Consider the following 15,418-nt stretch of genomic DNA (forward strand, 5'->3'; position numbering starts at 1 on the left):
GCTTTTTACATTGAATAATGTTTTCCTTGTATTTGAATTAGCCGTGCATGTACGTGTAGTAATTATACATAGTTGTTAAAAAGGTCTTCATTCACAGAATACGCCATCCACGATGGACAATTAGGCAAAGAAATTTGTGATGCAGACGTTTCCTTCAGGTTCAAAGCACGTTTCATTTTTTCAGGCAACATGAAGTGTTTTCGATTACGTTCTGGTTTTCGATTACGTTCTGCAAACAAATTAGAATAATAATAATTTGTTTCTGGTTTTTGTTTTTGTTGCTTGGACTGATTTTAGTCCCTGTTAAAGATAGACAACAGTGAATGGCTGTAGGTTTGCAAACACATTCATGTACTGTATGAACTCATAGTGTAAATTAAAAGAATACTTTTACTTTTATTTTCTCAAACTTTATTTACAACAATTCATAGTAACTACATCAGTCAAGCTCCAAAAAGGATTAAAAAAAACATAAAAGTAGTCCAAATGTTTTGTATATTCCAAATATAACTCTATATGATAACTATGTGTGAGGAACTAGCCTGATCTCATTATTATACATAGCTATTTGTGTGAAACATATAAATGCACTTATTTGTACTTTTGGATAGACATATTTACAGCTTTAGAAACATAAAATATTCACAAATCCATCATAAATATATATATATTTTCTTTTACAAATATATTAATAATAAATAACTATATTTGTACATTTTTACCATTTTACACCATTTGTGCTCAGATATAAATTACAAATAAACCAAGCTTGACTGGGTTGGTTTTGCCACGTCATTCTTATGTTTTCCCCCAAGAACTCTTATTTTTAAGTTTTGAAGAGACTCTTAGTTTGAAGTTTTGTCTCTCTTCCTGTCCAGTGCCCTAATTGTGTCCCAGGTGTTCCTCGTCTTCTTTTTAGCCCATGTGTATATATATATATATATATATATATACTCTCTTGTTCTTTATTCCTGTGTCGGTTCTTGTTTGTATGTACCGTAGTGCTTTAGTTGCCAGCATACTGCTGTGGAGTTTTGTTACCTTCTTCTTTGTATTATTCCTTCATTGTTGTACCCTCTTCTTTTGTTTATAATTAAAGTTTTGCGTTTGGATCCTCACTCTCTTGTCTCCTCCCTTCACAAACCCTGACAGGTTTATTGAGTCAAAATTGAGCATTCATGCATGCTAAATTGAAAATGAGAGTTTCAGTAAATAACAACTTAAATTTCAGTTTCAGAAGACTTGTCAAATATTCCAAGTCATATGGACGACTTATTATTTATTTAAAAAATGTTTTTTAGCTTGGCAGACATCTTATAAACAGCTGCTGTGTAGAAAAACCTGCAGATTTTTCATATCAACTTTTTTGTTTCATAAAAAAAGTAAAAGCATGCGGGTTTGGATCAATATGAGGGTGAGTAAATAATGGTAGAAGTTTCACATTTGGGAGAACTATTCCTAAAACTACAGTTTTTATTAGGTTAGGAAATTGTGATACTACTTAAAATATGTCCACAACATCCATACGTTCACTATTATTGACACCATATGAAAATGTGTTTCAGCACTGTTAAATTTCAGTATGGACTTAAACTCAAAAGTACACGCTTTGCATCTTTTGGTGTGTAAGCAAAAGCAGAGCAGGTATAGCTAAAGGAATTACAGAGTAAATCTCTGCCTTCAGCGGCTTTTCTGCCTGAATGTGACTGCTTATTTGTAGAGCAAGCTGACACCATGTGACTAAGGTGTCTGGTCGCGCCCTCTTGTGAAAACAGTTTGTCTTGAAGTTCAGCAGCCTGACAAAAGCTGAGGCAGCCACACTTTCAACTAAGATTACTTCAGGATGCAGGCAGCCGGGGAGCTTCAGTTTCGCGAGACCGCGCTAACCGAGCTCGCTGGATCAGCGCCGTGTGTTGGAGGAGGGTTAACCGGGGCTCATGGAACAAGAGATTTGCCAGCTGCTATCATTTAGAGTGCTGAGCGATGGCCAAACCCAGTGCTGCGTTTGTGCTGCGCAGTCACTGCACTGCACAGCATTTAATTTGCATGGATGACTTTTTCCATTAACTACAAAAGAGACTCTTGGGAGTTCATCAAATGTAAATATTGGAAGCAAATATTTATGGATCCCAACACTCAAACCAGTGAGTTACAGTTCAAAGGGAAAATATCTTCCAAAAATGTGATGCATTAAAAAATGGAAACCAAAATTTTATATTTGAACATTTGATCATAATTTTTGGGGACTCAGCAAACAAAGATCTGAGGAGCATCAGATATGATTGTAAACATACGGCCTGCTCCAGCCTGTTAATCAACCAACAACCGAAATGATGTATGCAACACGTCTAACTGTTTAAATTCATTCTGTGTATAACAAACTTCAGATGCGTACATTAAAAGGGTTAAATGACCTAATAATCCAGTTCATCAGGGTTCCAATGCTGTTTTCTCCTTTTGGTCGATTCATATAGATTTTGGAATTCATATGAGATTTTGTGATGGCAGAAATGTGTAGAAACTCATAGAAAATGTTCTATACACTTTATAAATATATCCACAAGGCAATCAGTAGGCAGGTATATTTGACATTATTTATAAGTGAGAGTGACTATGGAGAGTGACAAAGAAATGTGGAGTAACTTTATCCTGACCAGACATGATTCCAGCTGTCTATCAACACTGAACACGACATGCCAGGCGACGAGGGTGGAAACTCTTTGGAACAGAAATTAGAACAGTCTGTTTATTGAACATAAATCCTGCGACATACACTTTCTACAGCAATCCCACAGGGTAAGGATACTTCATGAATCGCATCATGGAAAATATTCCTTTATTTATAAATATATATATATATATGTTGCGTTATTATGACACGTCTGTTTAGGACACGGTATAATGTGAAAATACAGAGCAGCTTTGAATGTGACATATTCAATCAGATGTCAAAGATTCAAAACTATCCATTTTATAATATTAGTTTTACTGTTTTAAATCTTGAGTAAGTGTTAAATAGTGTAAAGCTGTTTTTGCACTGACACCACACTTATCATTCGGTTTTTTTCACAACAATAACACAATTCTGGTATGTTAATAATAACTACAATATCAAAATCCACCAAAGGAGAAAGAGCCTTTTCATATTTGGCTACTAAACTATGGAATGACTTCCTAGCACTGTTTGGGACTCAGACACACTATCTGAGTGCCTAAGCCTAGACTAAAGACTCAACGTTTCAGCCAGGCAAACACCTAATTTATTCATCAACTCATAGTTACCCTGTATTATTCAGGTCTGACTGAACCAGAAACACTTCTCATATTCTATAATTCTGTTAAAGTGAATGGCCTCAACGCTAATATTTCTTTATTTGTATCCCTGTCTTAATCTCGGAATACATATCCTGATGTTTCCAGAGCATGCCAGATACAGCTCCGGTCCTGCCTGATGTCCGAATTACACTACCACATTTTGCTGAGTGACGAAGACTAACTGCAGCCTGTGCCAGCCAGATATCACTTCAATCTACTACAATGTTCTTCACAGATGATGAACAGATGCCAGCGCCAACCGTAAGACATGGGATACTTCACTGGACATTGCCTGAAACTTGGACTTAGAATGGATTTCACTAGAATTAAAACTGCCACAAGCTTACTGTCGATCTGCAGTGCACATCACTGACCTCTGCCCGCATCACCTTGGTCAAAGGATAGATTGAACTCTTAAAATGGAATGCATAGATAAACTTCAAAGATATCAGTCATTAATCTTACATATCATTTTCTGTAAAGCTGCTTTGAAACTATGTGTGTTGTAAAAAGCCCTATACAAATAATAATGAGCAGACTTGTCTTGATATAAATAATATATCTGTATATAAACAGGGTCCCCCGCCTTTCCCCAATGTTAGCTGGGATAGGCTCCAGCCCCCGCGACCCTGTACACAGGATAAGCGGTTGACGATGGATGGATGGATGGATGGATAAACAGGGTCGGAAGAACATTTTTACAGGGCATTTCAGGTTCCTTGTGACCCACTGGACCTAGTTTTCATCACACACACACATATATATATATATATATATAGAAATATCACATGAGCAACAGTGCGATATGGCCCTACATCAGTACTGCAGTGATTTGGCCGCAGGCAGAGTGCCATAGAAAATCACAACAGTGCTGATTTAGGGCCAAATAGCATGATTGCGAGTGTGATATTTCCCAAAATTGGGAAAAACTGAGTACGGTCATAAAAAACACATTTGTGCAAGGAATTACGTTCTTACACCCCAGATCAGAATCCAAACCTCTCAAAAACATCACTTAGAATTACTATGGCTTGGGCTGTTTCTAACATGTTATTGGAGAAACAAAGATGTGTGTGTGTGTGTGTGTGTGTGTGTCTGTGTGTGTGTGTGTGTGTGTGAGTGAGAGAGAGAGAGAGAGTGCGATCACCTGTTGATGATGCTGTAGTCTGTTAGTCAACTTTCTGAAGATAATGTAATTTTGGTGAAATTCATCCTATTTTCTCAGTGGAAAAATAGCTGTCCAAGCGGGGTATTCCTCCCTATTTCATGGTAGCTGGTGCGCAAGAGTCTTTCACTATAGAAACTGCAATCTCCTCTGCCATTTTGAACAGTACTTTCTCTCTAATGTGGAAACTCCGGTAAGAGTTATTTGACTTGAGTTTGTGTAATTAATCAGTCTGTTGTTTCTCTCAGCTGTGATGAGCCGTAATGCTGAAGTTGTTAGTTTAAAGCAGTTTAAAGCTATTTCCCAGCTTTAGTTGTGTAGTAGTAATATGAGCGATCACGGAACGCTGCTGAATATAAACACTGAGTGACGCTGACTCATGTTACCAACTGGCTCATATTACACAAAAATGGTCTTTGGCTCCATCTGCTGGCTAAAATATGTAATGTCACTAAATAAAATGTAAAGAAACAGATAGCGCTTAACACATCTGCACTGCTCTTACACTTTAGTTTAGAACGGCACAAACACAAGCAGAGTGATACACACAGTGAAGCGCCCAAGTGCTGATGGTTTGAGACCATGAGTACTCATGAAACATCTCTCGTCCAATCAGATTCGAGGACCGGAACTAACTGATGTGTATATATATATATATTATTATTATTATTGATTTATATATGGGTTTCATAGACTATGTTGCACATAAATAGACTAATGCATCATGACACAAAGAACGATGTAGGCCTGATTGTCGACTCATGAGCTGGATGATAAATAAACAAAAACATGTTTATTTAATAGCTTAAACAAAACCATTTATGATTGGCAACATTTGAAAGATTGTTTTTCACCTTGTGGGTACTGTTTCAAGTTGAGTTTATTGGCTAACTCAAACGTTTCCAACAAATTTCTTTTGAGCCAAGATATTAATATGCAAATTGATTTGACATGCCACAGTAACAATGTGAAACTCTGAAAATTACAGTTTAATTAATGCTTTAAACAATGAATCTAATAGTGTTCCTAACATTATGAAGTTTATTGGAAACCACAACGGGTCAGATTATGCACTGATCATGTAAAAAGCAAAATGTCATTCTTCGTTATATGTTTTGGTGAACCACATTGATAATGCTGATTCCAATGATTACATTCAATCCAGACTTGTAAAGAACAGACAGAATTTTTTAGGGTATAGTTTGTCTTTTAAATGGTAAATGGCTCTGCCCGCAGCTCAGTTTTTTGCCAGTCTACACCAAAATAAAAAGCACAGATGAGAGACAAATCTGAACTAAACTCAACCAACAAAAGACTTCAATCTAAATATTAACATAAGTCAAACAAAATCAGCCTGTTCAGAAATAACTGATGTAGGGTTGACACTAACATTTTAGTAGTCAGTACCAATACTCGTCAATACTAATTTTGATACCGAAGCAAAATCTAACATGCTATTTATGGAGGATACAGTCTGCCATATTGATAAATAAACCTTAAATGAAAAGAATCAATGTATATGCCAATATATCTTTCAATAAATAAATAAATCATGAATTGTGTCATTAAAAATAAATCCAGAGCTGTGTCAATAAATAAATAAATATATGAATAACATTTTCTTTTGGAATTTGATGTTCCATCCATAATGTATGTAATTTAATCCAACAAAATAAATAAATAAATCCTGAAATGTGTCAGTAAATAAATAAATAACATGCAAAATAAATTTGACATTGGATGTTGATGTATTAATTAACATACACTGTATATTTATTTATTTATTAATTTACACATTGCATTTTATTAAGTTTCTAGTAATGAATGAATGAATGAATGAATAAATAATACAAAATTAATTAAATTAAAATAAAACTACTTAATCCTCTACTGCACAAAGTTGTCCTCTGGCAACAGAAATATTTTTTTAAACCTCTCTTGTTCTCAAATTATTTCTTTAAATTTGGTCTATAAATCAAAATGTTTCAAAACATTTCCCAAAAATAAATTTGATGCAGAATTCTTTATTAAATACAATGCACAAAAGTGGCAGAACTGTTTAGTGAATTAATCCCAAAGTGTTCTGACACTCACATTTGATCTACATGCCTGAAATGTTTTTGGATCCACATTCAAGTGTTTATTGACTCACAGACACTGTAAGCAGATTGGAAGGTCAAAGGTCTTACCCTCTCTTGATTCTGGTTATAATGAGTGAGGAATTTGGCACACTCGCTGTAATTAGCCCAGGTTTTGTTGTTACTTGAAGCCAGTTCCCAGGTCCCATTGTTATCACAGCGACGGTAGGCATGTCCTAAAAATACAAACACAAACATCTTTTAACAAAACCAATCACATCTTTAGTTAGGACATTTATACACTGATTTCTCAGGATAGAAAGACAGAACAGACCTACAGTCTATTAAAAAATATCAACGTATGCAGCTATTAGCATTCAACAGTGACGTACATTCGGATACAATTATTGATAAAAGGAATACAATGAAACAACTGGACAAGTTTGACCAAGATGTAATTCCGTAATAAAGAATTTTCCTACCAAAGGAGCTATTCGACCTACCACCTTCATGTTTTTGCAAGTCACAGTGAGCAAGGGGCAGTCAACACAGCTCAAGCTGTACAGGTAGTGCGCTGTTGTACAAGCAACAAACCACAATACCGAAAGCAGGCAGCAGAAAATGAGTTAGAAGCCTCTCAGAGCAGGACACATTCTTGCATTCAAAGACAGCTGGACGGAGCACAACTTCACATGCAGGGGTATTGAGATTTATATATATAATAATTCTAATGATTTTGATTATTACATATATTTACTTATCTTTATTTGGGGGCCTTTCTCAGCAAATACTGATATATGCGATGAATTCAATTAATTAATCAGCCACGATGAAAAAAAAACTTTATTACAAATTTTAAGCGATTGACAGTGCTAACAATTACGTACAGGTCAGGGGCATGATTAAATGCATTAGATTCTGGAATCTGTTTGAAAGCGTCGATTATTGTTGAGAATCCATTTGATGAAGCTAGTGGTGCAGAAATTAAAATGTATTTGTTCAAATTGACAGCCCGAATTCCTGAAGGTTTCATTTTGCCTCGACAATGATGTGAGAGGAGAAAAGCATAAAGATTTGGCAAAACATATGATGTTGGTGGTGACTTCCAGCTCTCTACATTCTAGGTCCATTATTGTCAGGGGATATTTGTGTGCTTTCGACATGTGTCAGTTTACCCTAGGCCATCGGCTGCAGCCTCACCTTTGTGGTTGAAGTCATATATGTACTCTGGGCAGGCAGTAGTCACCGTCCTTCCAGGAGCTCCCTCGGGCCAGCACACAATGCCGTCCCACTCCGGCAGGCAGTAATCCTCTGTGACACAAAACAGGACTGACATTTTGAAAAAGTGAACTCTACTCCTCTAGCAATCACCTACACAGCCAACCGCTCCAGCAGTACAAGAAATACCCCATCCACAATATGAGGAAAGCGCCAGAGGAGAGAGTGATGGAGAGACGGAGAGAAAGAGGCTGACAGTAGGCTTCTCCAACAGTCTAATAAATTCATTTTTGCTGTCTGAATGACAATGGCATTCTCTATTATTCTATTTGTTAAGTAGACTATGCTAAAACAATAATTGTGGCATATCTTGGAATGCACTGTAAACTTATTTGACCTTGTTTCATGTCCATGTTTAAAGTCAATGTTAATGTGTACTTTTATTTCAGAGTGAAAAAACATATCAATTGAGAAAAATCTGGACTTTATTTTATCCATCACAAATTCAAGAAAGGTGGACATTACACATCAGAATAGAGTTGGTGGATGGAAGAAGGTGTTGAAAAAGAAAGAGGGATTTGTAATGTAATCCATTCTGCATTATTCATAATTCTTTGAGGTAGAACCGACACCGGGAACACAATTCATGTTCTGTACTTGAATTGAGCTTCCATTGTTGAACTAGTAACAAAGGTTCATGTTGTACAATTCTTTGAAAAAGACAAAGTGCAGTAACAAAAAAGACTTTCTGAATTAGATAACCTACAATACTTCACACTTTGTACTTGAATAATATTGTGATGATACTAAAAAACCCAATATTTGACAAAGAACCACCTAACTTCCTGAGAATACATCAACGACAAGGTCTTGACTAAAGAGTCTAAATGATCGATGCTATTGCGTTTAGATTCATTCACCCAGTTTAAACACTTTTGAATATTAGCTGTTCCTTTGAGTGTAGGTCCCAGATCTCTGATGAAGACAGATAATTACCCCATTTTCCAGTTTCTTAGCAAAGCGAATATTTATGGCTTTGCTTCCAGCCACTGTTATTGAAACCAGCTGCCCCCAACTTGCCGCAAATAACTAGTTAAGGATAAACGAAACAGTGTACGGCTTTACTGCAGATCCATTATTTTCCTATGCCTGTAATTAAAGCTTTTCTGAGGGAAAATCAAAAGATATGATGGAACGCATTTTATATGCCTGGAGACCAGCTTGTCACTTTTTTTGTGAATCTAATTAAAGGAGTGTTTCGGAAAACTGGCTGCAAAACGTGTGTTTCACTTTTCCAAAATAACAATGGCCAAATGTTGAGACCACCACCAATACCCTACTGGCTTTAGATATAGCTCTGCACAGAAACACCACATATCCACTTTCCAGCATTCCAATGTTATAAGGAAGCTATAATCGTATCTGATGAGGTTGTGGGTATTGATGATGTCATTTGTGGTTTCTAAATAATACTTATCTTCTTGCCCCTTTCTTACATTTGATTCAAGACGCCTGGGCTGAATTGTGCTAGGCTTTTGAAATATGAAAGCTTAAATAGCAATATGCTGGTGTTATTTTACACCCCGACCACAAAGTTTGAACGTCAGGCTATTTTCACACACAGACTAAAAAGTCTCAGGGCTTGTGAAAGCCACATCCCTTTGCTGTGCGACCCAGGATGAAACCTCAGTGTCTTTCTCAATGAAAACCTTGTTCATGCCCCGCCATGGAGACTTGGTCTTAACCGAAGCACAAACGTGTAATAATAACAAATAAGAGAGCTTTGCAGTGCAGTGAGCTCTGAGGCCTAGCCTTGATTTGAGGTTGGTCTCCGCCACCTCCATCCTGGACTAGAATAGCTAAAACCAACTCAGCTAACTATTTGCTGAGCAAACAATCTAAAAACACACCACCGATCCAATGGTCTAAAAATAGTTGGCTGAACGTTCGGTGGAGGGTGGTTTGAAAACAGCAGCACAAAAACATCAGGGGTGGTCTCACAAAGACATGGTCAGGGGCGCGGCACAGTCTTATTATTATCAATGAAAACTAAAACGAAGACTGAATAAAAACATTTATTCTGAAATAGAAATTAAATCTACTTAATTGGATAACATAATTTGAAACATTTACATACACCTAAATGCCACTAAATAGCAAAATTGATGCAGTTAAAAATATTTAGATGATGTCAGTTAACGCATTAACTTTGGTTGCCCGAAAATATTCAAACTAAAATGAAACAAGAAAGCACTGAAAAAAAAAATAGTCAAACGTCATAGAACCTATTTACACTTAATTTGTCTTGCTCGATCAGATCTTATTGGATATGCACATTCCATTTAGACTACAGATAAATGTGTTGCTGTAAAAACGTGTTGCCGTAAAAACTATTCCTACCATTCCCGCATTATATCTGCAATATTTACTTCTATGCTGATGCTAATGCCAGGCAGCAAAATTATGCACTTGATGTGGCTTGTAAAGTTTCTGAATCTAATTTATTACATGACATGCCAATTCAATATTTGTATTAATCACATATATCAATATTTGCTGAGAAAGCCCCTCAAATAAAGATAATTCAATATAAAAAATACATAATTAAAATAATAAAAATATAATATATATAATGAATATACTGCAATAATACAGATGGAAATATATAGCATTTTTTGTGGCATACGAGTAATGTATCTATTAGAGAATACAAAAAGTGACTTAAAAAGTCAATAAAAGATCTGGCAAGGCATTGGGAGACAGCCAAAGACATCCAGTTACTGAATCAAGCCCCATGTCTTTCCTTCTCAGTGAGGCTGAGGATTATAGCATGCAGCCGCTTCCTTCTCGGAAAAATAATTTTTTTGTACTGCTACTACTGACGGAATTCAACTTTATGCGCTATGACATCCCTGGTGGAAAAACAAGCTTAAGCTGTTAGCTGTGTTTTGGAACATGGTAGCTGGTTAAAGATGGTCATAAACTGGTCGAAGCTGGTCATGAGCTGGTCCATCTTCCAAAAACCAATGACCAGCTGTGACCAGCTCATAACCAGCTTGGACCATTTTAAGCTGGTCAGCTTAAACCAGCCAACATGTTCCAAAACATAGCTACAAGCTTAAGCTGGTTTTTCCACTACGGATTGTATTGTAATGGGGCCAGAAATGTGGGCTCCTTGGCAACAGCCCACAATAACACCAAAATGTGAGCATTGTTTTGACGGCCATACTTCTTAGTCCTCAAATGGGGAAAATGCGCAATGTAAATCCAATACATGGGAAGAAAGATTACATGCTAAACGCTGTTAGAATTCCAGAAAGAGCGTAGCGTCATCAGTTAAACAGGTCAGATCTGACTCACCAGCCTAACAACACAAAGCCCAGAACAAAGATCTGATAGCAATAAGTCACAGCCAAGATACTGCACATATAACATCACTAAAGGTGCTTTGCAGAGAATTGATAAATCAGGAATTTTTTCATCCTTTAACACTGCAGTGCTATTACTTGATTATATGAATCTTATTAAAGACTGGAGTTTTGTCCTCTGAACAATGTCTTTAAATGCAAGTTATGAAAAAAAGGCAGAATTTCTAGGAAAACTTCATTAGTAAAAGGCAATTTAGATTATTCTATACTTTTTTACCACTTTAACAATAAACCTCCAAAGTGTTGTCACTTCAGTAGAAACGTTAATGACCACGTTTACATACACTTAAGAAAAATAGTTTATTCAAGGTTTTTATGCAGAAAGCGGCGTTCTGAAACCTCATGTAGACAAGAAATCTACTTTCTTTACACCATTTAAGAAAGTGGTTTAACACACCTGGGTTTCTCCTGTGTTTACATGGCTTATGTGGCCATGTAAACACATAAGTGCCATTCTGATGGGTGTTTGAGGAGTGAGCATGTGCGTGAAACAGACAGAAAAACAAACGGCATAGGATGGAGCCCAACAACAAGTCAACACAGTGGATTTGTTTTTTTATACATTTATCGGAGTACAGTAGGAAAAGCACATACACTATAAACTATACCCATTCATACACACCAGTGTAAAATATCGATAAAACTTACGTCCACATATATGTGCTCGTACACTGGGGGAATCCCAGAGTTTAAGTAAGAGGAAAACCCCACTATTGCAGCGTAATCAGTAGCAATAGAAAGGTAAGGAAATAAAAACAGCAACAACTCTGGAATATATGAAAATAAAGCAGAGCAACAGACAATAAAATAGCAAAGTCTCCCTCGGATACCATGTTTGTTATTTACACAAGTGTTGCAGGTAAATTATGTTGCTGTGGAAAAAGCTGCTTACTGACCAAGCTATATGTAAAAGGGAGTAAAGTGTATGCCGCTTATACAGTGCATGTAAACCGGAACACTGCTTTCCCATATAACCCACTTTCTCGCAATAAGCCGCCTTCTGGTTTCCATGTAAACGTAATCACTTTGGTGGTAACAACCCTCACCACTCAAGAGGGCATTCCATTCAAATGTCTGTCCCATTAAAGTGGATGTATTTTTATTGCGGTAAGTTGAAATAAATATATTGACATTAATTTACTTGTTTAGCTCTTTAAACAACCAACTAGCAACCACCAAGAACACCCTAGCAACCACACAGCTAAGCTCTAGTAACAATCCACAACACCCTAGCATAGTGGTGCCAACTTTTGCACCACACACGTTTCTTAAAAATATGAAAATCTAGTTGATATTAGTAATATTCATGTCTGTTATTCATTTGTTAATTCTTGAAGAAATCTATAATATTAAAGAATTTCAAAGCTAAGTGAGAGTGAAAATGACTTTGTAAGAGTGAAATAAAAATCTAAGTTGTCCATCTTGGCAGTGACATGAAAGAGATGTCTGGAGGCATTAGTTGTGAAAGAGCTCAGACAAGGTACATTAACTCCATGTGAATGAGAATTAATTTGAGTGCCAGATCTCTGCTCAGCATCAGTGTCCATCTGCATTGAGATCAATGTGCTCTGATAGGAGACATGAACGTCTACTGTGTCCTAAACCCCTCATCATAACACACACTTTCACACTGATGCTGCAGGATCAACTCAAAAGCTTATTTTAGAACAATTCTATATTGAGCTATAGTTGCCACATAAACACAGTCACTGCCAAATGTTTACCACATCCTGTTTTTTTACTAAATAAAACAATGCTTCCATACAATATTAACTGCCCTTTTTAATTATTTAAATAAAGTACAAAAAATATGTTGTGTTGCTCTGATTCTTGAGCACTGGGACAAAACAAATTATAGAACTTATAATAAGGTTCAATGAATGTGGAAGCATGAGATGGCAATTCCAACTCAGGTATGTCACTCTATGTTCTCATCAACATAAACACGTTCGCATAAGTCATAATGAAGAAGCTTCAAAGGGTAAGAAAAATACGGCAATGACCAACACACAAAATAGCTTCAGGTATCCCTCCCAGTCACACACGCACACGCACACGCACACGCACACACACACACACACACACACACACACACACACACACACACACACACACACAGAGCTTTGCGGCATCTGTTTCCCTCTCCCTCACTCTATGGACTGGGCACCTTTTTATTTCCCCCGTCTCTCACTGTGACATAAAAACAGCAATTACCAGCAATTCATCTCAGGTGAAAACCCTTACCGCTTCCTCTCTCCCCAGACGAACGCTCAACCATGCCCTCGCCTCCACAGAACTAAAAAAATTAGGTGACACTTTACAATAAGGTAACATTCGTTAACATTAATTAATGCATTAGGTATATACATTTACATTTATTCATTTGGCAGACGCTTTCAACCAAAGCAACATATTTTTTACAGCATTTATTATTCTTATGTTAGTTAATAAAAAACAACAGTTTATCATTAGTTCATGTTAGTTCATAAAGTATTAACTAATGTTAACAACTTTTGATTTTAAAAATGTATTACTATATGATGAAATCAACATTTACCAAGACTAATAAATGCTGCAAATGATTTGTTCATTCTTAGTTCATGTTAACTAATGTCCCTAATGTGAAAAATTATTAAGAAATTATTTTTGATTAATCTAATTATATATGGTCAAGTATTAAAATAATCAATACAATGATATTAAAATAATAATATTTTGCATATCACAATGTATTAAATGCAGCAGCCATAAATTTTTTCAGCTTTTTTTCTAGCTACTAATAGGGCCTACTTAATCCCAATACTTTTTTTAAATCATCATTCATATTTTAGGTTAAAATGTATATGAATGTATAGTATAGGTCAGTAAAAGTGTATATTTTAGGTTTAGCTTTTATCCATTTTATCACCTTTTTGGGTACACTATTTCACTTTAAATAGTCAGTGTAAAACATGCATATTATATATAGGTAAAATGGAAACACATTACAATAAGGTTGTGTTCATTAACATTAGTTAGAGTTGAAGTCAGAAGTTTACATACACATTAGCCAAATACATTTAAGTTTTTCACAATTCCTGACATTTAATAAAAAAAAACATTCCCTGTGTTAGATTCACTAGATAGGATCACTACTTTAGTTTAAGTATTTGGTAGTATTGCCTTTAAATTGTATAACTTGGGTCAAATGTTTTGGATAGCCTTCCACAAGCTTCTCACAATAACTTGCAGGAATATTGTCCCATTCCTCCAGACAGAACTGGTGTAACTGAGTCAGGTTTGTAGGCCTCCTTGCTCGCACTCAAAAAATAAAAAAAAAATTTGGATTGAAGTCAGAGCTTTGTGTACCTTAACTTTGCTGTCCTTAAGCCATTTTGCTACAGCTTTGGAGGTATGCTTGTGGTCACTGTCCATTTGGAAGCCCCATATTATGACCAAGCTTTAACTTCCTGGCTGATGTCTTGAAATGTTCCTTCAATATATCCACATAGTTTTCCTTCCTCATGATGCCATCTATTTTGTGAAGAGCACCAGTCTCTCCTGCAGCAAAGCACACCCACAACACGATGCTGCCACCCCCATGCTTCACAGTTGTGATGGTATTCTTCTGCTTGCAAGCCTCACCTTTTTTCCTCCAAACATAACAATGGTCATTATGGCCAAACGGTTACATTTTTGTTTCATTAAACCAGAAGACATTTCTCCAAAAAGTAAGATCTTTGTCCACATGTTCACTTGAAAACTGTAGTCTGGCTTTTTTATGGTGTTTTGGTGCAGTGGCTTCTTCCTTGCAGAGCAGTCTTTCAGGTTATGTGGATATAGGACAAGTTTTACTGTAGATATAGATACTTGTCTACCTGTTTCTTCCAGCATCTTCAGAAGGTTCTTTGCTGTTGTTCTGGGATTGATTTGCACTTTTCGCTCTAAACTATGTTCATCTCTAGGAGACAGAATGCATCTCTTTCCTGAGGGGTATGATGGCTGCATGGTCCCATGGTGTTTATACTTGCATACTCTTGTTTGTACAGATGAATGTGGTACCCTTCTTCCAAGTATGAACCAGACTTTTTTATCTGAGGTCTTGGCTGATTTCTTTTGATTTTCCCATGATGTCAAGCAAAGAGGCACTAATTTTGAAAGTAGGCCTTAAAATACATCTACAGGTACACCTCAAATTCAGTACACATCCTATCAGAAGCTAATTGTCTGAAGGC

The 15,418-nt window shown here is 36.3% G+C and overlaps 1 protein-coding gene across 2 annotated transcripts in view; it reads right to left on the reverse strand.

The window, feature by feature from the left end:
• Positions 1-15,418, reverse strand: part of LOC127649385 (parathyroid hormone/parathyroid hormone-related peptide receptor-like) — a 97,542-nt gene that overhangs the window by 15,761 nt on the left and 66,363 nt on the right. For both annotated transcript variants that reach the window (XM_052134451.1, XM_052134450.1), the window contains 2 exons: positions 7,759-7,869; positions 6,670-6,794 (listed from right to left, as the gene is read on the reverse strand). In XM_052134451.1, coding sequence (XP_051990411.1) covers positions 6,670-6,794; positions 7,759-7,869 — 236 coding nt within the window. The remainder of the gene's footprint in view (positions 1-6,669; positions 6,795-7,758; positions 7,870-15,418) is intronic.

Source organism: Xyrauchen texanus, chromosome 9, assembly GCF_025860055.1.
Source record: "Xyrauchen texanus isolate HMW12.3.18 chromosome 9, RBS_HiC_50CHRs, whole genome shotgun sequence".
Taxonomy (NCBI): domain Eukaryota; kingdom Metazoa; phylum Chordata; class Actinopteri; order Cypriniformes; family Catostomidae; genus Xyrauchen; species Xyrauchen texanus.